Source organism: Dipodomys merriami, unplaced genomic scaffold (assembly GCF_024711535.1).
Source record: "Dipodomys merriami isolate MVZ:Mamm:240054 unplaced genomic scaffold, mDipMer1.0.p SCAF_1, whole genome shotgun sequence".
In the NCBI taxonomy this organism is placed as follows: Eukaryota; Metazoa; Chordata; class Mammalia; order Rodentia; family Heteromyidae; genus Dipodomys; species Dipodomys merriami.
Window position 1 is genome coordinate 27,561,617 of NW_027202270.1, and position 25,485 is coordinate 27,587,101.

Genomic DNA, 25,485 nt, shown 5'->3' on the forward strand with positions numbered 1-25,485 from the left:
AGGCAGGAAGGGACTGCTGCCACACCAGGGTGGACATTCTGAATATAGCTCTTACTGGCTACTCAGCTGGAACGGCTTCCTCTTCTCCAAGTGTCACTTGGACACTGCATCCTGGATGCTGTGTCACGAAGTGTCATGGCTTCTGGGAGTACAAAGCCGGTCTAGTTCAGGCAATGACTGTCCCAGCCCCGGCCTTAGTCTGCCATAGAAATGTGTCTGCTCTGCTAAAAGGATCAGGCAGGGGATTGTTGGGGATAGAAGTAGCCAATGATGGGAAATATTGGGTACTCTTTGGGTAAAAAGGATGTCAGAGTAGGATGGTGAAGTCAGACCGGAAAGATGTAAGCAGCCTGGTTTTGTCTGTGGAACTGCTGGCTGACTGGATGGCTGGCTGGTCACCATCTTGCAGAGACCAGCAGGGCTTCACAGTATGGAGGAGGCATTTGTGCCCAGGGTGAGCTGTAAAAGCCCCATGTGGATAAGAGCCGAGTGGGAAGAGTACAGCAGCCCAGAGCCCCCAGAAGAGAAAGCGACACCCGAATACTTAACCTGGGCTTGGACTTCAGTTTCCCAAGGTAAAAGACCCCACCCCCACCCCAAGTCCTAACACTTTCTTAATCTCCCACTGCTCTTCCAAGGGTTGATACAGAGATAAATCACTTTGAACTTTCAGATGAAAGGTGCAGTATAAAATCTGAGGTCTCATCAACGGTAATTGTTACGGTAATTATTTTAATGATAATAATGACGATAATGGGAAGAGGAGGGTGGGGTGAAGACAAACCTCCTACCTTGAGACAAAGGGAAAAAAAATTCTTCCATGAATACCTGTTTCCACGAATACCACATGCTTCCTTGGGCTGCCAGCCTGCCACCATCCCTCTCCAACTGCCAATCCCTGGGCTGAAATATTATTTACTCCTTTCCTTTGCTACAAAACAATTATTTGTTCCATGGTTTTCCCTCTCACTCACCCTCCTGTGTGGTGTGTCTAGCTCAGTCCTGACAGCTCAGCCATGGACTGTTTACACGTCTCGCTCACCCGCCCAGAATCTGGTTCAGCTCCATTGACACTAAAGGCAGGAGAATTCTCTGTGTGTGAGGAATCAATTACTTCCGCTGACACTCCATTACTGGCCTTCACGTCTTCAGATTCCAGACAGAGAATGAAGGTGGTACTAGCAGGACTGGTTATTTGAAGAGGGTAGTGGGTTGGGGGGTAAGAGGTGGGTGACAGGGGGGTAGATGAAGACTATTGACTAGGTCAGGCTTCAGGCTTATCCTAAAAGAAACAGAAAGACTTTTTTTTCCTTGATGGCTCCACTAGCATCCGCCTGTGACTATGTGGCAGGAAGAAGGAAATAAAAGGAATAGAAAGGAGAGGAAAGCTAGTCAGGCCTATCTCAAGAAGTCAGGGGCCCCAAATACCTGAGCAGAGGAGAGGGGATGGCACCCGAGGTACACACTGACACAGTCTGAGTCACAGGTATGAGAAAGAATTTTGGGTTCACAGGCTTCCATTCAGCTCTGCATCATTTCCCAGAGCCCCTGTATTTCCATCTAGTTTAGTGGGAATAATAGAAGTCTAGCTTCATAGTTTGTTGTGTGAGTTAAACGTGGCTATCACCTGCTGTCTCTAAGAGCTCCTTAAATGTTTTCTACTGTTATCTAATCTCCCCCATACTCCCTACACACACACACACACACACACACACACACACACACACACACACACACACACACACACACACACGTAAAACCCCTAAACAGAGCACATCAAACAAAATCTTTAAAAAATATATACATAATATACTAGGTGCTGCAATAGCCAGAATATGGAAACAACCCAGATGTCCCACCACAGATGAATGATCCAAAAATTGTGGTATCTATATACAATGGAATATTATGCAGCCATTAGAAAGTACAAAGTAATGGCATTTGCAGGGAAATGGATGGAGCTAGAAGAAATCATTTTGAGTGAGGTAAGCCAAGAGCAAAGAGACAAACGGTACATGGTCTCCCTGATAAGTGGATGTTAAATCCAAAATGTAATGTGATAGGACAAAATTAACAAGACTTGAGAAACAAAGGATTTCCACTCATCTGGTCGAATCACTACTAAATAACCCCATGCTGCTGATCACATATATGGTATATATGTGCACACCAGAGGGAAACCAGGAGGACAACACAGAACTAGAGGGAATCAGGGAAAAACATACAACAGCAGGACCCATCAGCTGCACTGGACATTGATCAAAATGAACTAAGCAACTCAATGGCAGCAATGGGAGGGAGGGAACAAGTAGGAAAGAGGGAACAGGTGATGATATGCAAAACAAAAGAAATGTACATATCACCCAATGTGGAAGAAATAACTGTATTGCAAATCTCATAGAACTCATAAATGTTATAGACCATGATAGACAATTTGCCCCATGAAAGTTAAAATGTGTTTGTGACTTTAACTAAGCATCACTATCCCACAATACTGTGAAATTTGGGAAATTATGTAATCACTTAATCACAAGAAAGAATTTGAAAAACCAAAACAAAAAAAACCAAAACAAAAAATGATTATCATTATCAAAGATGTTAATGCTGTGGCAAGTAAAAATGAGGATTGGAAGTTGGATATAGAGAATTTATCTCAGAGACTAGGCTAACTTGTTCTTGTGGTTACAAGATAACAGTGAAATAAATGATGAGCAGCATCAAAAAAAATATACTAGGTGCTGGTGGTGGCTCACACCTATAATTCTAGCTATTCAGAAGGCTGAGATCTGATGATCAGGGTTCAAAGTCAGCCCAGGGAGGGAAGTCCATGAGACTCTTATCTCTAATAAACTAATCAAAAAAAGCTAAAAGTAGAGTTGTGGCCCAAGTGATAGAGTGCTAGCTTTGAGCAAAAATGCTCAGGTAGGTACAGTACTCAGACCCTGAGTTCAAGCCCCAGAACTGGCACACACACACAAAAAACTATCTATCATCTATCAATCAATTGATTGATGTAATATAATAGTATACATAATATATACATATTCATGTTATATATGTAATATACAGATAATATAATAGTATATATTTTATGTATTGCCAAGGTGTTTGGCTACAAAACTAGAAAAACACATCAAAATATCATATGATCTTTCTCTCATGTATAAAATCCTATGCCATCCTCCGAAACCTAAGCCCAATCCACATGTAGCTTCTTTTTCTTTCTTAAATTTTTGATCCAGCTAAAATTTTTTTCCAGGAATTTTTCCTTCTAGGAAAAAAAATTTGATTATGTAAATTAAATACAACTTCTATCCTGCAATCAACTGGGGTGAGGTATCCCTTATAATGAAGGATGATTATGGAAGGTTTCTGTAGAAGAAATGATAAGGGAAGCACACACACACACACACACATATGAATATACATATATACATATATATGTATATATATATGTATATATATATATATGAATATATATATATGTGTGTGTGTGTGTGTGTGTGTGTGCTTTTTTTTCTGGGATGATTTATCCATGCAGAAATACAAGAATGGAATGGAATTAAATTATCTCTGAGTTTCTCGTTATCTAAAGATTTAAATCCTCTTGCTACTAAAACAGACAAAACAAAGACAGTGTGCTCTTTTTTCTTCCTACAGGTCTCATGACTACAAGAAAACCCACAAATCTCTTTTTAGAAAAGCCTAATGTCTTGACTTGTGTCTTTCTGGTCTCTGCTTTATCCCCTCCACACCTGGAGCTCCCACTGAATTTCTTGACAGGCTTTCCAGCCGGTGTAATTAGATAGGAGAATTACAAGGAGTTACATGGGGTGAGACTCAGGCCCTCTGGGATCTCTGGGTTTCAAGAAGGTGCCAGGGTTGAGAGGCAGAACAAGTGGGATTGTGCATGATAAAATCTCCAGTGATTTTCTCAATCAGAAGATAAAATGCATTGTTAAGAAATAGATCCACCGTGAAGCTTGCATTGAGAGGGTTGTGATTGCAACATCGCATATTTAAAAACAAACTACCAAAAATAACCTTTGTCCCAACTGCACTTTAACCTTGGTAAGAGGAGAACAATCTGTGAGTTGTTGTTGTTGCTGTTGTTGTTGTTTTTAATTTTTTTCCTCTGCTCCTCGGGTGTGCTGAAGTTCCTTGGTGGAGTTCTGGGTTGGATCAGGGTCAGTGGCTGGCTGGGTCCCAGTTAGCAGGACTCTGGGCCTTACTGCACCAGTACCCAGAGGCTAGTCTGTTTCTGTCATTAGAGGACTGTTGCAATACAATGAGGTACTGATACCACTTACTGGTTCCTCTGGGGAACAGGAACAGTTCTGGGGTGGGCAGGCACTAACTCTGTCCTATGTCACGAGGAATCAACCTGTGGCCTCTCTCCTGAGTGAGTGGGAGTTGCCCTCTTGCACACAGAGAAGTCTTGCTCTGCTCTGCTGGCTTTCTAGAGACTTCAGTGGACTCTAGCTGAAGCCACACTCCTAATTGGGCAGTTTGGCCTCCTGTCCTCTACCCATAGAAAAGAGAGTGGATTCACAGTCTGTGTAGAAGAACTTAATCTAGCATGTTACCAGCACTTTACTAGGCCAAACACACTCTTAGTCACCAAACCCAGAAGCCCTGGACATAGCTATGGGTATGAGGCACTAGAGGTCCTATAACAGCCAGGGAAGGTAGAGACAGCAGAGTCCTTGTAATATCAGTCCTTCCTGCTTCCTGACTACAGCCCCTTTTCTAAGGAGATGGTGGAAGTCACCTGGCCAGGAAAATTAAATAGCATTGCCAAGGAACCTCTTGCCAGGAAGAGGGCTTGTATTAGTAAGTCACAAGGGTTGTCTCTCTTGCTCTACCCTTGTAACACTCACAGAAAAGGAAGCCAAGCTCAGCCATGTTCAATTACTGTTCCCAGAGCTATGAGACTATCCCCTTCCTGTCTTTGGGTATATGGGTCTCTACTTCGACCATCAGCCATGCACACACTTCTGGCTAATTTCTCTGAGATCCTTGCAAGTCGTTGTCTCCTCCAGGAAACCTTCCCAAGTCTCACTATCTAGGCTGGATCTGGATGCTATGAGCTCACATAATAGTCCTGTATCATGTTCTGGCCATAGCACACAGTATGGGTATGGACATGCAGGAGGCAGGGAGCACAAGGGCAAAGAACACTGATTAAAAAGGAGAATCTTTGACTTCAAGTCCATTTTCTGCTACTTTTGAAGGCAGAAACATAGACCAGTTGCTTCACTTATTTGAGCTAAGTTTCTTCATGGGCAAACAGGAAGGAGTAGCACTCTATCATAGCTTTGTTGTGAGTTTTACATGAGATAGTATGAAGTGCTCAGCAGAGGGAGGGCTCAGAGGTGCTTGCCTAGCTGGGCCAGTTTTCCATGTAGCCATATCTTCTTGTTTGACTCCTACAAACCCAGAGCTCTATGTGGTCCAAGGGTACTCATCACAGTATTCCCAGTGCTCTCATCAAGCTTGGCACATAATAGGTACTGTATAGAGTTAGAATCTTGATCCATCAAGAAAAAACTTGACACCCTTTAAGTGTTGATTTTGCTTAAGAAGATGTGGAAGAGTAGACATAATTTATAATGTTCCCTACCAGAAACTTAAACAACAACAACAAACTCTTGGCTGGGTATTGTAGTATACACTATAATCCTAGTTACTCTGGATGCAGAGATAGGAGAATCACAGTTCCAGGATGGCCTGGGCAAAAGTGTAAGACCCTATTCGAAAAACAAACTGAGAGCAAATGGTTGGGAGTGTAATTCAAATCACAGAGTGCTTACCTAGCAAGCATGAAACCCTGAGTTTAGTCCTTAGTATTGAGAAGGAGTTTTTGGAACTTTTAAAGGAGTATGTTCTAGTATTTCACTTCATTGGAATACTGTTGTTTGATAATGATCATTTTGAGATAAATAAGACACTATTGCACTCATAACATGAAATATGAAACATAACATATGAAATCACTAGTGTGACCTCACTTCCTTGTGAATCTTTAAGAAATATTGAGTTGGGGGCTGGGAAGGCGGCTCAGTGGTAGAGTGCTTGCCTTGCATGCCTGAGGCCCTGGGTTCGATTCCTCAGCACCACATAAGCAAAAAGCCGGAAGTGGCGCTGTGGCTCAAGTGGTAGAGCGCTAGCCTTGAGCTGAAGAGCTGAGGGACAGTGCCCAGGCCCAGAGTTCAGGCCCCACGACCGGCCCAAAAAAAAAGAAATATTGAGTTGGGTGCTGGTGGCTCACACTTGTAAATCCTAGCTACTTAGGAGGCTGAGATCTGAGGATCGTGGTTGAAAGCCAGTCTGGGGAAGAAAAATCTATGAGATTCTTATCTCCAATTAACAACCTAAATACTAGAAGGATGATTCTACTTCTCCAATAAACCACTAGAAAACCAGAAGTGGTGCTGTGGCTCAAGCAGTAGAGCGCTGGCCTTGAGCTGAAGAGCACAGAAATTAGAGGTCTTTCTAGTGGCTTTGGCAGGTTCTGGAAATGTTTTTTAAGATACAGATGTAGAAATGACCAATTATGAAAAAGACCCAGGTTCTTGATTTTGGTTGTTTGAGGCTCTGTAATGGGGGCTTGCTTGGCCTGATTGAGGAGTCACATCTAAGCAGCAGATGATATATTTGTGTTATTAAACATTTCAAATTTTACAAATGGAAAATTGTGCAAGCGCGCGCACGTGTGTGTGTGTGTGTGTGTGTGTGTGTGTGTGTGTGTGTTATTCTAAAATCCAACCAATCTACTGGCTGTGACTCAAGCCAAAAGCTTCTGTCTCCTTAGGCATTAGCCTAGCAGTATTCTCTGATTCTTGGGAGACCAAGTAAGTGGCTTCTCTTTGTTTGGCCAGATAGCCTGGAGCCCTGTCCTTTTGTCCCTCAGCACCAGAACCTTGCAAAGCCACTGTGGGCTTTGGTCTCTCCTGGGAGCTGCTATGCAGGCTTTGGGAAAGCCGGTAGACATTCAGGGTTGGGCGCTCCTGGTGGAGGGTGAGGGAGGAGTCAGGGTAGCTCACCAGACATGACGGCCTTGGGTTTGTTCTGACTCAGGCGAAGCTTAGTCAGTGAGTAAAATTTTCCTTGCAAACAGAAAGCTTCAATGGAACAAAATGAGCAAGCTGTGGTCAGGGGAAAGATCTGTCTGGGGTTTGCTCAGCAACAGCCCTGACCCTTGGGATGGAGACTTCAAAGTACAGACAACGAAGAGATTTGGAGCTTTCGCCCAGGATAATCCTTCATATCAGGTCCCAGGGCCGGGTTAGTGGGCAATCTTTGCTGTTAATCCTACACACAGAAAGAAGAAGAGAAAACACTGGGGCAGACATGTTGAGCTAGGCTTTTTCTTGCCTTTCTTCCTCATTTTTCCTTCCTGCCAGGGTGCTTCAGAACATTTTGGCTTTTTGCTGTACACGACCATCAGAAGGACAGTTGAGGAATTTTTCTTTTGGGAAGTGTCCACTGTTGAGACCTTGAAAGCCAAATCCAACTTGAAACATATCTCCAAAATGAAAGGAGGAACCTGGTGGATTTCCTTTCCCCTGTTACACAAATGAAATGTGGCCGGGCACTGATGGCTCGCACCTGTAATATTAACTACTCAGGAGGCTGAGATCTGAGGACTGTGGTTCAAAGTCAGCCAGGGCAGGAAAGTTCCTGAGACTCTTAGCTCTAATTAATTACCAAAAAGCCAGAAGTGGAAGTATGGCTCAAGTGGTAGTGGAAAAAGCTAAGACACAACACCCAGTCCCTGTGTTCAAGCCCCAACACTGGCACAAAATGAAAAATAGAAAAGAAAATGAAGAGAGAGTGAGAGGAAAGAAGCAGGAGCAAGACGGAAAGAATTTCCAGGGTTTCAATTAGATTAAGTGTTCCTTTTGTTATAAAGTCAAGCAAGGCAATAGGGAGAGGGAACCTTATTTATTCTGAATGCAAATGACCAGTGGGAAATATTAAAACAACAACATTGAAGAGTGAGAGACTGAGAGAGACCAGAGGTGTCCTTCTATATATAAAAATCGGAGAAAGAAATGGGGAGTAGAGAAGTGGAGGTGGGGGTAGGGAAGGCTGAATAGAAGAGGCTTTACCCCAGGGAAGCTTTTTTGACAATTTGGTACTGGGAGAAACAGATTCCAGAAAGTTGTCGCCCCCCCCCCCCCCCGTCCCCCTCCCCCCCCCCCCCCCCCGCCCCTTTTTCCTTCTGACCTTTGACCTTTTAGGTTGAAGCCAGAAGCTGGGATGAAGAGCAGAGAGAAAAACAGGAAGCTACTTTAGTGAAGTTGAGAGCCCAGGAGATAACCTGCCACATGCCTGCTTCCTCTCCTCCACCCCCAGAAATGGCCAGGTCTGTGTCCCCTTTGCTGACAGAGGCTCTGCAACCCCCCCCCCACCCCTGCTTCCAAACCACCCTCATCCATCCCCCCCCCCCTCCCGAGGCTGAGGCTGGTAGAAGAAAGCATGTCCCAGAGCCCAAAGCCAGGCAAGACCATTTTCCTGCTTCCCAACTCATTTGAAGCTGTGCTTACTAGTACCCAAAGAGTTCTTCCTTCCCAAAAGCTGGGCCTTTTTTTCCGCTCCGTCACTATGAATAAACATAAAAGGACCTCTTAGCAATTTCCTCTGGAGATTCACTGGCATCAGCATAACCCAATTTGGCCTTCATTCAGGAGAGGTGCTTAGTCAAATTTCTCTGAGCTGGGACCTAGCACCCTGTACATTCTGTTTCTGTTTCTGTCCACCTCCTGCAGCCCAGCCAGAGGCACAGAGACCCCACACACTTTCTAAAGAAGTTTTGAAAACTAAAATTTGGGGGAAGGTTCACTGTCTAGAGAAGCAGAAGTCTTGAGTGAGACTGAGCCAATATGTCTAGGGTGTACCTTTAACTGAGAAAAGGGAAACAGATGTCCCCCACTCAGTGTGGCCCTGGAATTTAGAAACTCATCTTATGACTACTGGTCACACACAGCGTCCATATGGGAAACCCTTTGGTTTTCAACAAAGACTACCTCTTGTTAGGAGGGGGGGGAAAACCCAGCATTCAGTAGGTGTAAAGTAGTCCTGGGAGGGCAATAATGACATCAGTTCACTGGGTTTCACAGCCTGGTACAGTTAAAGAGGGGTCTTGTTTCCTCCATGAGGAAGCGAGGGTCTGGACCGAGGCCCACTCAGAAATGAAGGCCCAGAGTGGAGTGTCGCCTGCTTCCTTATACCTGTCTCTTACTCATTATTTGGGACTCACAGTGCTTGGTCACAGGAATGCTCAGACTATTTATTAGTCATGTGGGAGCAATGAACATTTATCTGAGCACTTAGACAGGCTGAGTGCTCATTTGGAGCAGGACTGACCATTGGTGCATTCTTTTCTTCACAGAAAACTCTTCCTCCCCCACCCCCGTCCCCGCCCCTTCTTTTCTTTTTCAACAGGGAAAGCATTTAAGATAGAGCTCCGGAGGACTGCACACATGTCTGCACTCTTGACATCGAAATGTTCATGCTTCCCCACTGTAACGTGCAGGGACTTTGGTTTTAAACACAGTGTTTCTAAAGCACTTGCAAATGTCGAAATGTCCATCTGGCATTACCAAAACCCTACTTTTCTAAGGTAGCTAACTTCATGCCCTGGTTATTGTTAGGCTTTTAAAAAGAGGTAGCCGAGTAAGAACAGCACCACGCACGTGGTATTCAGGTAAGGGGTAGGTTTATTCATCGTTCTGGCTGGCACCAGGCCATGTTGGCACTCCACATGGCTGGGCAAGGCCTCGGAAAGAGAGAGCTGGGAAAGAGAGAGAAAGAGAGAGAGCTGGGGAAAAGAGCTAAGAGAGAGCTACAAAAGAGAGAAGAGCTAGAAAAGAGCAGAGAGAGAGTCTGGGAAAGGTGGGAAAGAGAGAGCTAGGAAAGAGAAGAGAGCTGGGAAAGAGAAGAGAAGGAAAGAGCTGAGATAAAGCTAGAAAAGAGCAGAGACAGAGCGTCTGGGCCTGGGCTAGGCCTTATCTAGGGTATGGGTAGAGAAGGGTGTGGCCACATCAAATTCAGATGTGACCTCAGAGGATGCAGATGTGACCTCTTCCAGGTGTCCCAGTTGCCTAGGTAACACAGGTACTGGGTGGAGACTTTGCTGTGAGGAGGGTGGAGTCTGCTAGCCATCCAGGAGCGGACCTTACAGTTATAAAACCAACCGAGTCACCTTGGGTAACTGACTTAACCTCTCTATGCCTCACTGCAAAATGGAACTCATGAGGGCACAAGCCTCTCAGGGCCATTGTAAGAAATTAACGCATTATGATTATTTGTAGAACAGTTACAATGTTGGTTAAAATTAATCCATAAGAGCAGCTTTAAGACTCTCTAACCTGAGCAGCATAATAGATATCAGAAATCAATCTGAGTCTCAGACTTACCCTTACAGACTCAGAATTGTCTACTCTCTCTTTCTATAAGGCACCAGCTGTGACATTATAAACTAACAGGCTGGGCCTCCATGGCTGGAGGCACTGTGAATCTCTACTTGAGTGCCTGGCTCCTGCTTTATTAAGGAAGTCATGGGCTTTTTCCAGGAGTCAGCAGTGGGAGTGGAGAGATCTCCAAGGGAAGGTCAATTTCAGAGTCAAGGGGTAGAGTTCTGGAGGCCACCCCCTGCCTCCCAGGGAAATTTATTCACTTCCCCCAAAAGCGATTGGGGTGGAAGTTTCCCTCTGTGACCCTTGGGTGATAGGAGGAAGAGGAACAAGGGGAATGGCCATAGGTGTATTCATCAGAGCAGTGCTTACTTGCAGTCATGTTTCTCGATTTCAAAGTGAGGGTTGAAGTTGAGGACGATCTTTTGATTGGGCTCTGGGGCATAGACGACCCACTCGCAGTTCTGGTGGGAGGGATAGTCCTGGGGGTACCCCGGAGATGTGATGTAGCCAGCATCTTTGGAATTCAGTCGGCCTCCACAGGGTGGGTCTGAAAAAGAAAGCAATGCCCAAAGAACTTGAGATACGTTCAGCCTTTCCCCCCTTCTCTCCCTGCCTCCTCCTCTCCCACGGGTGGATCACAACTATTTTACAGACCTTTTATGGAAATCCAGGAGGCTAACCTACTTACTCATTTAGTGGAAGAAATTATTTCAGCTGTCATACATACACCCCTCATCCACCAACTACACACACACACACACACACACACACACGCATGCACATGCATAGGCATACAAATATTCCAGAAAATGGTCATAAATATTTCCAATTATATGGTCTGAAATTCTAAAAACAAGAAGGTTGTACACTTAATATGCCTGCCTTTTCCTGTCTGCCCTTTTGGGCCCATTTCTCCTCATTCTAAGCCTTTCATTCTCTTATCTGTTCTTCATAAATCCTTCATTTATCCCCTGTCTTCTAGCAGGGCCTCACTCAGGCAGCCAGCAGACCGGCTCCAGGAGCTGACAATTGTGGTTTTGTGGTGCCGACCCACAATCAAGCCTGGCAACAATTACATGTGGTACAAGGAATCACTTTCAGCTTTGGACTAGAACAGACCCTGGAGGGTGATTTCACTTTCTTCTACTTTTTTTTTCCTTTTTAAGAAAGAAAAAATAACACCCTTCCCCCCAAAAAACATTTAATTGCACATACACCACAAAGCTGATTTATTGTTTTATTATTGAGTGAGTGGGAAAAAAAAATCTCTATTGGAGAATTCACTGGCTCTGATCTCAGAATTACCTACAAAGGTGATTTGTGCTTAAACGGAGGCTGGTGATTTTTCTGTGCTTTCTTGCCCACTGTCCTTCCTGCCTGGTCACCACCACCAGAGTGTGCTGCTGCTTTGTCCAGCCAGGAGCAGCTGCTTGACAGGCAGTGGCTACGGGAGGCTTGGGCTGCCTCTGGGTTCCTCTTTCCTGCAGTGCCTGGCTGGAGGTAAATAGCTCAGTGGGCCAGGAGGGCAGGGTCGACCTTCAAAGGCAGAAGAAGTGGGAGATGACATTTGAAGAATCTCATCTACTTGGGAGTGGGGTTCTTGGGGAATGGGGGTTTTTGCTTAATACCACAGCAGTTAGAACAGAGAGGCATGAGAGCCAGGGAAATATTCAGGAGCCTCTTGGAGACCTTCCTGAGTTGTGTGAGTCTCTGAGCATCAATCACGATTTAATGTCGCCATCTGTGTGGAGCAGCATGGGCCTGTGAATTATGTATTACAGCTCAACAGCCGCCCTCCAGGATGGGGTCTTTCTCCTGTGTTCCCTCTTTGAGGGAACGGGTCATGCATTTTTAACTCTACAGGTGCACTTTGCCATTCCCCGTGTCTGTTGGCATTATTGTCTTCCAGACCTCAGCTCCAGAGTACCAGCTTGACAGGCTTTAAATGCATAAATGATGGGCATACTGCACAATGGTGGTGAGGACACAAATCCACACAAGTAGCCTTTTTGCCATCCAGCCTCCAAGAGCTTCAAGAGCTCCAACTGTGCTGTGTTGAACTGCCCAGAATCTAATGGGATTCAGGTCCATTTCCTACTGGGGGAAAACAAAAGCGAGCCATTTCCTCAGGCTAGCAGCTACCATATCACCCTCTACCTAATGACCCTGCACCCTCCCCAGTCCAGGAGGACAATGGACTCATCCCTTCTATACAGATGCAGGCGGGTCCTCTGCAGCCAATGCCTGCAGGCTTTGCAAGCACCCATAACTCTCCCCCACGCTGGGCACCTTATCTTTCAGTCAGTGGTGGCCTATGGGTTCTGGCTCCTGCATGTGAAAAGAGGCGGGGAGTGGCTGAGAAGGCAGAGGTATGGGCACTTTAAAGCACCAGCTGCTTTTACCCAACTCGCTGCAGAAGGAATGTTCTAAGTGTGCCCAACCCCTCTGCCAGCTATTCTGCAGAAAACTACAGGCTGGCCACTGCCTAACCCAAAATTATACTTTCATTTATTTATTTATTTATGGCCTTGGAACTCATCAGAGGAAACCCGAGCTGAGCTCCTGTTTAGTAACCCTTATGGTTTTCACATCATCCACGTGTGCTGTCCCTCCTCTGCCACCCCTCCCCTGCTTCTCTCCAATTACTCTTAAAAGAAGAATTTCTCTCCTCAATTCCCTAGACCCCAGGCTTAAGCGTTTAGTAATTAGACCAGGCCCACAGATCAGCAACAAAGACAGGAAAGAAATCATCCTCCCAGGATGGTTTCATTTCTCATCTACACTAGGAGCAATCATTGCCCTGAAAAAAAATTAAAAAAAAAACTGTATCATGTATTCCAAGGCTGATAGTTTGCACTTTCTGTTGTTAATTTTTCTCTTATCAAAAGAAAAAAAAGAGTAGCACATTTCTTTTTCTTTGGGTCTGTCCTTTATAGGAAGAAAATCAAGGGACTTATTGAAATATCTCAGAAGCCATTAAAACATCTGTTTCAGTGTGTATGTGGTTAACCTCTTTAATACCCAAACATTTACAAACTCCCTTTCTTGTTTAGATTACATTCACACTCAAGCACACACAGGCACAGATATTGAACATACATCAATTACACGTACATATTGGTAATTCACACTTTAGTCCTGTACACACGTTCACACCTCTCAGAAAATATCACACATCATTTGCACAGACATATATCTACAAAGATAAATACTAGAATTTTCTGTCTCTATTTTTCTTGGAGAGCACAGAATTCTTGAAAGACATCAGGAAAAACTGTAAAGAAAACACACTTCTTCATTTCTTCTTGATAATTGAACTTTCATCTCCACGGCTGGAAGCCCTTTATTTCTTAAATACAAACATGCCCCAATAGAAATTAGCTAGAATTTCTTCTGAAGAGCTATACCATCCATTACTCTGTAGGCAGCTATTGTGTTCAAGAAATGAACTTCATAAATGCTTTCTGTCCTGTTTCAGAAGAGTCAAACCAAGCCAAGGGAGAGTTGAACTCAAGGGCAAACCCCTTAAGGCCAATCTCCATATACAGAGGGGAAATTGACTGAGCTGAAGTAGGAGCTACAGAGCCTGTTTGGTGAGTTGACAAGGGACTGCCAGTCTCTCCAACTACTCCTTGAATACCTTTCACCTGGGGCAAATTCATTTCCCAAAGAAAAGTAGCAGAAAAATCCAGTCCTAGAATGTTCAGAGCAGTTTTCTCCTGCCTTGGGGAAGTGGGGGGGGGGCGCTGAAGGGATAAGCAGGGTCAGGTCAGAGGTCAGCGTATAAAAGGCCCCATGTGACACCTCCCCAAGTAATCTCAAGGAAAGACATCTCTAACTTCTAAAGTCACCCACTAGTTTTCTCATATGATGACTATTTAGGTGCTTGTATCTGAAATATAAAATGCCAGGTGATTTTATAAAACCTCCCCTAAACACACAGCATCATCTGATGTTGTCAGGGATAACCTAGCTCTGAACAGGTTAAGAGTCTGGGAGATGCTGGTGCTCATTCACTTAGGAGCTCACCCTCTGAGCCATTCTAGGCAGATCACTAGCATGTTGGCAGAATTTCATTTTGAAGAGTATCAAGGAGAGGTTAAAAATCGCTAAAACTGCTTTCTTGGAAAACTGAATGTATGACAAGATCTTTTTGCTTTGGGAAGAGAGCTGAGAGCCCACTAGATTCCTAGGCCCAGGGGCTCCTCTTGCAACCCTATGTCTCTGTGACTTTAATGTGTCCTTGAGAAGAGGAGAGGAAGGATTACAGGCATCTGTTTCTTAATCCCCTTCTTTGCAGTACAGAATTCTATGGGGTCAGAGTCTCATTCACCTGCAGTCAACCTGCACTGGTATAGCTCAATGAGCCTCCTCCTTTGACACGTGTCAGGAGGCTAGTAGTAAGCCTAACCCCAACTCACAATGTGTCATCATTCACCGAACTGCATTTCATGACTAGGCATGCAATCAACCCACTCTGTCATGAGGACAGTGAGTTTAGGAGAGGAAGATATCTTGGAAGCCAAGAAACCACATCCACATAACGTTCATTATACACTTGTTCATTATACACTTGTTATTTTTTGTTATTAGTTATTGTGGTTCATCTCTTTGAAAAGCTTCATTTATAAACTAAACGTTTTTTTACAGGAATGTATACGTAGGAACAAACAGTGTTCATCTGAGGTTGAGGGTGGTCTGATGTAGCCCAGGGCACTGTGGAGAAAGGCAGTCTCAGCTCTCTTGAAAAGAACAAGAGATTTATTACGATTTATTCTTTGCTCACCACATAATCCTGTCTTATCTCCAATTTCCAGCATTGTTTTAATTTGATCATCGGTAGCCAGGCCAAGAAAGAAACTATCCTGCCTACTTACTGAAAGGGAGAGAAAGCTGTCACCTTGCCATGTCACTCACTCTGGCAGAGCACATTACTGGAAACAGCATTGGGTAAGGATTAAGAGCCTCCTAATCAAGGGATACTGCTTGCTCATGCCTATAATCCTAACTGCTCAGGAGGTTGAGGTCCTCAGATCAAGGTTTGAAGCCAGCCCAGGCGGAAAAGTCCATGAGACTCTTATTTTCAATGAATCAGCAGAAAGCTAGAGGTGAGGGTGTGGCTCAAGTGGTAGAGTAGCAGGCTTAAAAGGAAAAAGCTAAAGGAGAAACTAGGGCCCCCTACTGTCACCAAAAAAAAGAGAAAAGTACAAAAACCTAATCAAATCTAGTCTCACCACTGGAAAGCTGTATGGCCGTTGGTAAGTTAGTCAAGCACTCTGGGCTCTTAAAGGTCAGATTCCATTCAAACTTCAAAGCCTACATCGTGAAGTGGGGAAAAACTCTATAAGCCATAGATCGATCAATACAAAACATTCAAAAGATTTTCTTTTCTCCTAAACAATAGGACATTTATTTATTCAAGGTGTTACCCTACTTGTGTTTGCTTGGTAAGCCTGAAACAAAACTCTAGGATCTGCAGATGAACATGTCTGTCCCACATTATGGAGAGTTCAAATGTCTCTTTTAATCACATTTAGCTCTACTGACGTGAGTTGCTTTTCTGCACTGAGTCTGTGGCTGCATATTTATGGACATGCAGTTCAGTGTGTGAGCACCACAGAGATACATGAGAAAGAAAGACTGAAAATGAGTTTCTTAAATCCCTCACCCAGATCATCTGAGCCCTCTGCTCAGGGTTTTAACCAAATTTTGCTCACCAACCCAGGATAAGCTGCTTTTGAAGAGTTCTTTCTGTGAGCTGAGGCTGGATTTTGTTTTTATTCAAAGTGACTTGAGCCTGTCACAAGACACTCTCATAAAACCCGTATCTTGGCTGAAGCTGGGAAGAAATGAGCCAATCCATCAGCCCAGGAATGCGGCTGTTTGACCACTTCCTAAGGCAAGTAGGAAAGGATGCAATCTATTCAATTTATAGAGCCAGGTGGCATTGAGCAATGCTCTCAAAAACGTAGCCAATGGGAATCGCTATGAACGTGTGCAATGATAAAGTTCAAAATCTGAATAAAAGGGCCATCTGGGAGGGGATGAGAGAAGGGACCAGGGAGCAGCAGAGGAAGCCTGCACGTGTCCATGGAAGACAGGAAGGATTGGAGCAAGCTGCCTTGTCTCAAACACCTCCAAGGAATTCAATGCGCAAACAACTAGAGATTGGGCCAGGAAATGGGGCCTTTTGAACGTCTCTTCCCTTCAATCTGGATGCTAAAAATGAACCCTCATTTAATCAGTAAAATGTAAGTTTGATGTGATTACCTCCCCTGACCTCGAATCATGCCACCTGTGGTAACCTTGTTATTTGTCATCTTATATCATAAACAAATGCAATTCCAATAGGGCAGCCGATATAATATCATTAGTTTATATTTATGTCCACTCTTTTCCAGCCCTCACTGCAAATGCAATTTTGATGCCATTGATGAGAGATCTGGGATTACAAATCCTGACCATTTTAACAGACATTTGGGGGAAGGAAACATAGAAGTATAATATTAAAGTCTCTCCAAAAATCCAAAGGAGGAAAAATAGTAATAGAATATATTGTTTTCAGTTATTTTGATGAATTGAAGCTTCAAGTTGAAACATCAATGGCTCCCCCATTGGTTAGCACATGATGCTCAACCCTGTCCCAAATCACCAACCCCTCTCCTGGGCCTGGTGACTTGGACCTTGCATTGCATTTAATCCACACTGTTATTTCTAAGCTTATTTGCGCTTATTTCCAACTATATGTTGTGGGTTTGTTTATTTTGTGTCATGCTGGGACTAGAGTTGAAACTCAGGACCTGGGCCTTGTCCCTTAGCTCTTTTGCTCAGAGCTAGTGCTCTACCTTTGAGCCACAACTCCACTTCTGGCTTTTTGGTGGTTAGTTGGAGATAGGAGTTTCATGGACTTTCTTTCCCAGGCTGGCCTGGAACCATGATCCTCAGATCTCAGCCTCCTGAGTAGCTAGGCAACCACATGTTCTAAAATGCAGTTTCTAGGTGTTTCCCCCAAACTAACCCAGTGTCCAGGTCTCTGGTCTCATCTGCCTTGTCTTCTGCATCTGCTTCTCTGTTGTAAATTTCACCTGGCCTTTGCTGATCCTCACCTACACACACACCACTGGTGCCAGGAGTATTTTTCCCAATCCCTGTACAACAAAGGCAGAAGTTCGGCATCTTCTAAGAAGTAGAAGAATTTGGCCTCTTATCCTCTCTGCTGGGCCATCAGTTACCTGAGTATATAAACCCTTTCTGACTACCTCTGGCAAATCCAGAGCTTTACGCAAAAGTCAAAGTCAAAGAGATTTGACTAATTATAACAAGTTAAGAATAAACTAAAGTAGTTCCAAAAGTACCACTAGATATAAAAATCTCTGACGTGGTTTTTTTTCTTATGATTCCACTTCTCCAGCTACTACCTTTCTTTTCTGACCAACAGCTGTTATTAAGCAAAGATATTTGTATGGGTAAATTAAGAGTTTAACTAACTTTCCTGGGATAGTCACATCTAGGTAGAGGTCAAGGTGGACTTGGTGTAAACTGTCTTCTAGCTCATTCTAGCCTGTGATAATGGAAGCACACATTTTAATTTTAGTAATAATACAACTAATGTATTCTCTCCACCCCCTCTTGACTCCTAAAGGCAAATTCTAAGCATTTATTGACAGCAGCACCAGGAAGAGGAAACATTACCTCATCCCTAAACCACTTGCTGGTATTGGATTTTGCCTTGCTTGGCTTCAGCTCACCTCTCTCTACTCAGTGGGTCCCAGTACCCTTACATCTTGCCCCTAATATGCCTTTGAAGTTTGTTTTATGTTTTTTTTCCTTTATTCAAACAATTATTATTATCACTCAGTCTAGTGTAATTTGCAATTCCCTTTATCTTCTGCTCTCCAGACTACCAAACCAGTGGCTGGTTATCAGAGCATCTTTGGAGGCAGGAAGCAGGGTACCAGGAACAAGCAGGAGCATGTAGCCCCATCTAGCAGCCCCATCCACTGCAAGCAACCAGGGAGAGCTCTCCTTTGTTATTCCTAGCCTCCTTCCCTTTTTCCTGGATTAGATCATGACTCTTTTATGAAGATCTAGAGGGAAATGGGATTATTAAGAGTCTTGCTGGGTAAAAGCTATTTTGTCTTTCTGACGACTTTTTTTGAGTTCAGCTGCTAAGGGGCCTTAATGCCAGAGTCTAACTTATTACAAATTCTGGAGAGCGCCTTAAACACCATGATCCCTGCTGAGTGTACTTTCAGTGATGAAGGATGGAAGGGGAGGAAAAGGAATGGGAAGAAGAAAGATTTGAAAGAAAAAAAAATATGGATGAGAACATGGAAAATAGAACAAGGAGAGAAAAAAAAATGCAAAGAGGAGATGTAAATCTCAGAGGAAAATCCAGCAGAGAATATCCATCTTTGAAGAACAGTGTGGGGAGAGATAATCTGGTACATTAAACCTTCAGTGGTTTGTGGGGGAAGAGCCGAGATTGAAAAATTATTCACTTCTCCCCCTAAAATAATCTCATAAAGATGACATAAACTAGGCAGGTGCTGGTGATTCACACCTGTAATCCAGCAAGCTACTCAACAGGCCAGATCTGAGGGATCAGGGTTCGAAACTAGTCCAAGCAGATACTCTCTTCTCCAAGAGACACTCTTGAGAGTCTCTCTCAAGCAGAGACTCTCTTTTCCAATTAATCAGCAAAAAGGCAGAAGTGGAAGTGTGGCTCCAGGGGTAGAGCATGAGTATTGAGTGAGAAAAGGCAAGAAAGAGTTTGAAGACATGAATTCAAGTCTCAGTACCAGTACAAACACAAAAATAAATAAAAATAAACTTTATCACCATGGTGATCATGAGATAGTTCACAGACAAAATGAATTCAGTAAAGGCTCAATATGTATCAAATGGCATACTACGGAATGTGACATAGTACAGCCACCCTAGGGGTAGATACTATTACTGAAAACATTTTACAGACAAGGAAACTGAGGCAGAGTGACCAAGCTCAGTGATTACACAGAGTACTTGCAGGTATTCTTGGCAACTGGCTTAAACAATTGGCTCTTAAACCAATGTTGTCTGGCTCCCATCATTCAGATGCTAAGAAGTGCAGTGATGACACCCCTCCCTAACTTCTCAGTGACACACTTATTTAGTGGTATGTAAGGAATGACAAATGTTTTTGCCAGTTTAAAAACCCCTTATTCTGTGCCCATGCCAGCAATATGCCAGTGTGAACAATAAGAGATGTGTTCAAGGCTGGGTGGGAGCAGGCTGGAAGCATTTAACACCTCTACTCTGTATATACAGGCCCCATACTCTGTCATCCAGATCCTCTTCCTGTGTTCTAAAAACTCGTTAGGGAGGAGAGACTTTGCACAGGTCTGAAATCAAGTATCATGCATCGAAGTTTTTTTTTTTGGTCATCACCCATTTTTTAAACCCCCTCTTGTCTATCCTAAATGCCACATTATTATTGTTCTATTGGATAGAGCAGCATTTTCAGAAATGGGGGATTTATTTTTATAGCACAGCTGGTCTGCCAAAGGTCACATAATTTGGCAATGTTCCCAGTGGTTAAAAATTAATTTTTCCTTATTAATACAACCAAGGTCCCATAGGATGGGAGCTCAGTCTTATCTAAACTTGACAGCTTCCTAAACCTTTAGAAGAAGCTTTCTCCTAGAGGGCCAGCAAAGGGACAAGGCCAGAGTGTCCTAGGATACAACCCCACTGAATCTTGTTGGGTAAGGAAACCATTAAGCCTGGGGCCCTTTATCATAGAGGCAGGTAATGCCTGGAAAAAATGCTGTTGGAGCATCAGAAAAAAGAAAAAAAAAACCTAACATCTTCCAGGAATAAGTTTAAAGCATTACACAAATAGCTAAGTCCTTACCTGGAAGGTATAGTACAAGGATTAACTTCTAGCTCAAAACATACACCTGCCACTGCAAGGGGGGGGAGGGGGAGTGTTGGGGAGGAATGCCTTATTTGGAAAATGATGGTTAAATGGTAAATATCTCAAATATGTTAATGATACTGTCAACTACTGCTCTGGTATCCCTTTTCAAGTCCAGTTCAAGAAATTTCAAGTGCTATACTTGTCAAAAGGCCAAATCATGACAAATTTAGTTATGGATTTAATTGGCTTTCCAATTCATGAATTGGTCAACATGGCATCTACAAGATTAGGATGAGATTCTTGTGAGTTAAGCAAAGGAGGTGTGCAGAAATGGGAACATAACACAAACCTTGATTCCTGGGTTCAAGGTTACCTTTTTTATAAGGTTAAAGTAGAGGGGACTTCAGGTCCTGCTAATGTATCAGCCAAAGGATCCAGGAAGCCTGTTCTGGCCCAGTTCAGAGTTCAGTTTGATAACCTGACACCCAGAAGCTAACATGAAATACTCCATTCTTATTTGATATATATTTTGGTCTGATTTGCTGTCAGGCTTAGTTAGCTCAGAGGCTTAGTTAGCTCAGGAGCCTAATCCAAGACAATGGTCTAAACATTTTTTATATAGCATGCTTTGATGCTTACATTTTTACAAAGGAAAAAAAATCTCACTTCTGATTTCTAACACCTTTCCAAATGGGATCTTTGAGGAATGTGTTCTGAAAATACAGTTCTGAAAATACAGTGAACTCAGAAATGGTCCACACTTAGCTCATCCAAGTCTGTTTATTCTCCATTGCTTTAGTGAACAGCTGAATGAGATACAAAACATCGAAGTCCTCAGAGTTATATAGTTTATGGTGTCTTTCCCTACGGACCAACCCCGCTCCTGCCCCCAACCTTCCCTTAACTGTTATTCGCATCTGTGCCTTGTTGCATATGAATTGGTGTTGGGACTCTTTTAGTTTTTCCTGTGTTTAGAAGCTAAGAGCTGGCCAGTTTACAGCAGAATGCAGACTTCCCATGCAACAGCAGGAGACAGGAGCCATTTGATAGTCAGTAGCAGACTTGTCTGGAGAGCCTGGGTTCGTCTCCACAGCTTTCTTATTTTGCATTTTGCCAGTTGAGAGCTCCAGGGCTTGCTAAAGGCTCCAGGGGATGACATAAAACTTCAAACCCAGGTGATATCGCTGGGCATCCACAAACCTACCCAAGCACAGCGGGGACAAGTAAGGGCCTGTGCTCAAGTCCTGTGGGGAGCTTGCCCCTTTCCACTGCTTTGCACTGTGTGCTCCTTTGGCAACTGGCAACAGCTCCATTACCTCGGTGTGTTTCTGGGGAAAAGTTGACTGGGCACTTTTTAATGTGGGTAGGACTCCAGTCTCTGGGAACCCAGTTCAAGCTAGAATCTAGGATTTATTTTTGTTGTTGTTGTTAACCTATTCCTTACAAATGAAGCACATCCCTGGGGCCATCCCACACTTTGGGGAGAGGGGTTAAAAGAAATCTTCAAATCTGGTGCTGAGACCATCACTATCTCTCTTGCAGGGATTTGTTTGAACTCAGACCCATCTCACATAGCCAATTTACACCTCTTATCTGATCATACAGTCCAGACAGAAGGTTGGATAGACTGTGTCAGCCCGTGTCTATGGCGATGGTGTTCAAGCCTAGCACAGATCAAAGCTTTCCCAGCCAAGGCGGGGGGGGGGGGGCAGTGGGACTGAAGTCTGGGTTCTTTGGGCTCCAAGTGACGTGTCCACGAGGCAGGAGGTGGGAACTTTTAGGAGGGGGAGGTGCTACCCTCATCCACTGTCAGGGCTGGGCGGGGTGAGGTGCCCCCCCCCCACGGGGATTGAACGCTAACACAGCTTCCTAGCCAGCACTGCAGGGGAATGGCTAGCGCCAGGGGGCTCTCCTCACAGTCAGAAACCGAAGGGAAAGGATAGGGGGAGGGAGCGAGCCGAGTAGTGAGCACGCGCCAATAATCCCAGCCTGGAGCCCCCACTCTGCCCGAAGAAATTCAACCCGAGCCACGGAGGCGGCCGCAAGCAAGGATGGGCGGGATTCGCCAAACTTGGTTTGGAAAGCTGATTCCCGCCCTGTAAGCCTCGGATGAGATTCCCCAAGCTGACCATTCCATCCCACCCCTCCTACCCCAGGCCCCAGGCGGCTCGGTGGGTTCCACCTACACACACACAAACACACACACACACACACACACACACACACACACACACACTGGGAAGATTACTCCATCACCCCCCCACACACACACACACACTGGGAAGATTAGCCCTACCGATGTCACTCCCTTCTGGTCCTCCATCACCTCCAACTGCCTGACCCGGTGGGGGCGCCGCCAGCCTCAGGCGAAGGTTGGGGGCAGTCGTTTAATGGCAGTTTGCTTGGCTTCCAAGAACTTACGTTGATATGAAAAAGAGATCGATCAGTGAAAATGAGGGGATTGGAGCTCCCTCCTCCCCCGCCCCATATGCAAAAGCTAAGCTCTGGGAGGAGGAGGGGCGGCCTGGGCTGCGGGGACTGCGGGGCGGGTTCAGAGCCGAAGAGCCGCAGCCGCAGCCCGGACACAACTTTCTGGCACCCAGCAAAGCAACGCCAAGGACGCGCCGCGGGCTTCTGCCGCGGGCGCCCCAAGTCCGGAGGAGGAGTGTGAGGCGCCAGCGTCTGGGAGGCGTGAGCCCGGGTTTTGCTCTTCCCTGGGAATATTGTTGCCTAATAGAATGTTTATGGATTGCTCAGCTCGGTTTCTGCTGCGTAGCCCAAACAAATCGATGCAGCGCTCGGGGCCGGGCGGTGCCGGGGGCGGGGGGGGGGTGGCTGGGGGAGACACCGCATCTCCACCGCATCTCCCTCCACCACGTGGGCGCCAGCGCGCCGCGTGTTCTTCACCTGCTCGGTCGCCCCTGCGAGCGAGCGCGCAGCGCTTCCGAGGGCCGTGCGAGTTGGCGCCCATCCCCGCGGCTCCCGCTGGCTCCTTCCCGCTTCTCTCCCCACCGCCTTCGGCTCGGGCTCCCCGCCACCCTGCTTGGCCAAGCCTCCGGGCCCCCTGCGCCCTCAGAACCCACTCTCCAGAGGCTGCGGCGAGCCTGCGGCGTGGAACCCGTGCGCCAGGGCGGGAGGGGGCGCTCCGGGCAGCGGCAGCCGAGCCGCCCGCCCGGAATCCCCGAGCCCGAGCAGAAGAGGGAGGCCGGCGGCTGGGCTGCAGTCAGGCCAGGCAGCGTCGGGCGGAGAGGAGAGTTGTGGTGCGTGGTGCCTAGGACCCGGCCTCTTGCCAACCCAGGAGAGGGAAGGGGGAGGGGTGGTGGATCTGCACTCTGCCACCCCCCAGGTCCGGGTATTTGCTCAGTTGCTCCCCCGGGCAAGCTTTCCGCCTTCTTTCCCCCCTTGATTCCTTCTCCGAATCGGTTCTGGCCGCCGCTTGGGGCGCCTGGGCCGGCCCACCGCCCAGCCCGCGCACGCCGGGTGAGTCAGAGGTCTCCTTCGGCCTCGCCCTTTGCCACCCGACGCCAGCTCCCCAGGTGCCCGTCGGTCGCTCTGGCTTGCGATCGGCTTTTTCTGGCAGTCGGAGAAGACCTGCTATGGGCAGGTCCCGACTGCGTTTCCACTCCCGTGGCCAAAGCGGCCCGCAGCCTCGGGAGTGGGTGACCTGCCCCCCCCCCGCCCCCCGCACTCCGCGCCTCGGTGACGCAGCGTGAGCAGGGGTAGGGAGGGAGGGGGCTCTGCGGAGAGAGCGCGGGAGGCAGGTGGCAGAGCGGGAGCGGGTCCGAGCGGGTGTCGCACACACGTACGCAGACTCTGCACAGCGCTCGGGGACAGATGTGGGAACATCTGGACTAGGAGATGGCCTCGGGAATCTTCGGAACCTCTCCCTGTGCACACAACCTGCACACAACACACGGAGCCTGAAGTTGTCCTGTGTATGCGTCCGGGTGTGTGATGTGTGTGCCAGTGTGCGCGCACTCGCACGCCGGGGCCTACCGGAGTCCGCGCCTGGATGCATAATACACCGTGGGCATTCTCACGGCGCGCGCGCGCACACACACACGCACACGCATCAGGAGCAAATCACACAAACATGCATAATTTACGCGGCACTCAGATCTGTGGGAGGTAATTTAATTTCACTTCAAGCTGGGAATTTAGAACTAAGCCATGAAGGGATAGGAGGCCCCGAAAAACCTCTCCATGGTCGGACTCGCACTAGTCCCTTGGGTGGGATCTGCAGCTGTCGATTGACCAGTTATGGCAGAGGAAGAGCTGCCGAATGGTCAGATTTAGACGGCAAAGGCAAACCTCAATCTTCCAACTTCTCCAAGAAACAAAAAACAATCCCGAAACACCCCAGCTCGAAGCCGCTGCGTGTATTGCGGGGGGAGGAGGAGGGCTGAAAAATCAGTGCACCGACCAGGCGCATAGCTTTCTGCTCAGGACCCGCTACGCTACTCAAAGTGCTGAGAGAGACGCGGGAGGCTATGCGGAGTCAGCCCCGCCGCCAGCGACCCGTACCTTTCCAGTCCTCCGGAGTAAAGACGCTTCTGGAATCTCCCTCCCCTACTTTTCTATTTCCTCCATAGATGGTTTCCCATCCTCAATCACCTGTAGCAGCTGTTAAGAGTTTGTCAGATTCTCAGAGCAGAGAGGGGCTCACCTGGAGTGTGGTCCCAGGATGGAAGGGTTATAAGCCCCTACTGCAGGAGTCCCTGAAAAGAGAGATCCCTTCTCAGGGAGAGGAGGACCTCTAGGCACACCCTACAAATAAATGCTAGGACCCTAGTGGGTGACCATGCTTATCTCCACAGTCTGTGTCCACACACCCTTTTTGGCAGAGGTTGAAAACACATTCCACTCAAAAGTTTCTAACCACTTCACAAGAGTGAGAGGCCTTCCAGGGCCATGCAGTTTGTTTTATCTAATAATAATTTTTTGAAAAGAACATATGATTTACTTTCCCAGAAAACACATGGATGTAGGAAAGAGAGCAGGGACCACCAACTGCCTTGAATGCCAGCAGCGCCCAGCAGAAAGCTCCTGTCTCAGCCGCTAGCCAGCCAGCTTGTCCACCAGCCTGAGTTCTAGGGTTTCCAGGCTGAAGCACCCATTCTGTATAAAAATCCACAGCATCTGAAACCCAAACTAGACTCT

General features: G+C 46.1%; 1 protein-coding gene across 2 annotated transcripts in view; it reads right to left on the reverse strand.

Moving 5' to 3' along the window:
* The window catches only part of Nrp2 (neuropilin 2), a 128,331-nt gene that overhangs the window by 101,468 nt on the left and 1,378 nt on the right, over nucleotides 1–25,485 (reverse strand). For both annotated transcript variants that reach the window (XM_070018717.1, XM_070018727.1), the window contains exon 2: nucleotides 10,794–10,971. In XM_070018717.1, the coding sequence (XP_069874818.1) occupies nucleotides 10,794–10,971 (178 nt within the window). The remainder of the gene's footprint in view (nucleotides 1–10,793; nucleotides 10,972–25,485) is intronic.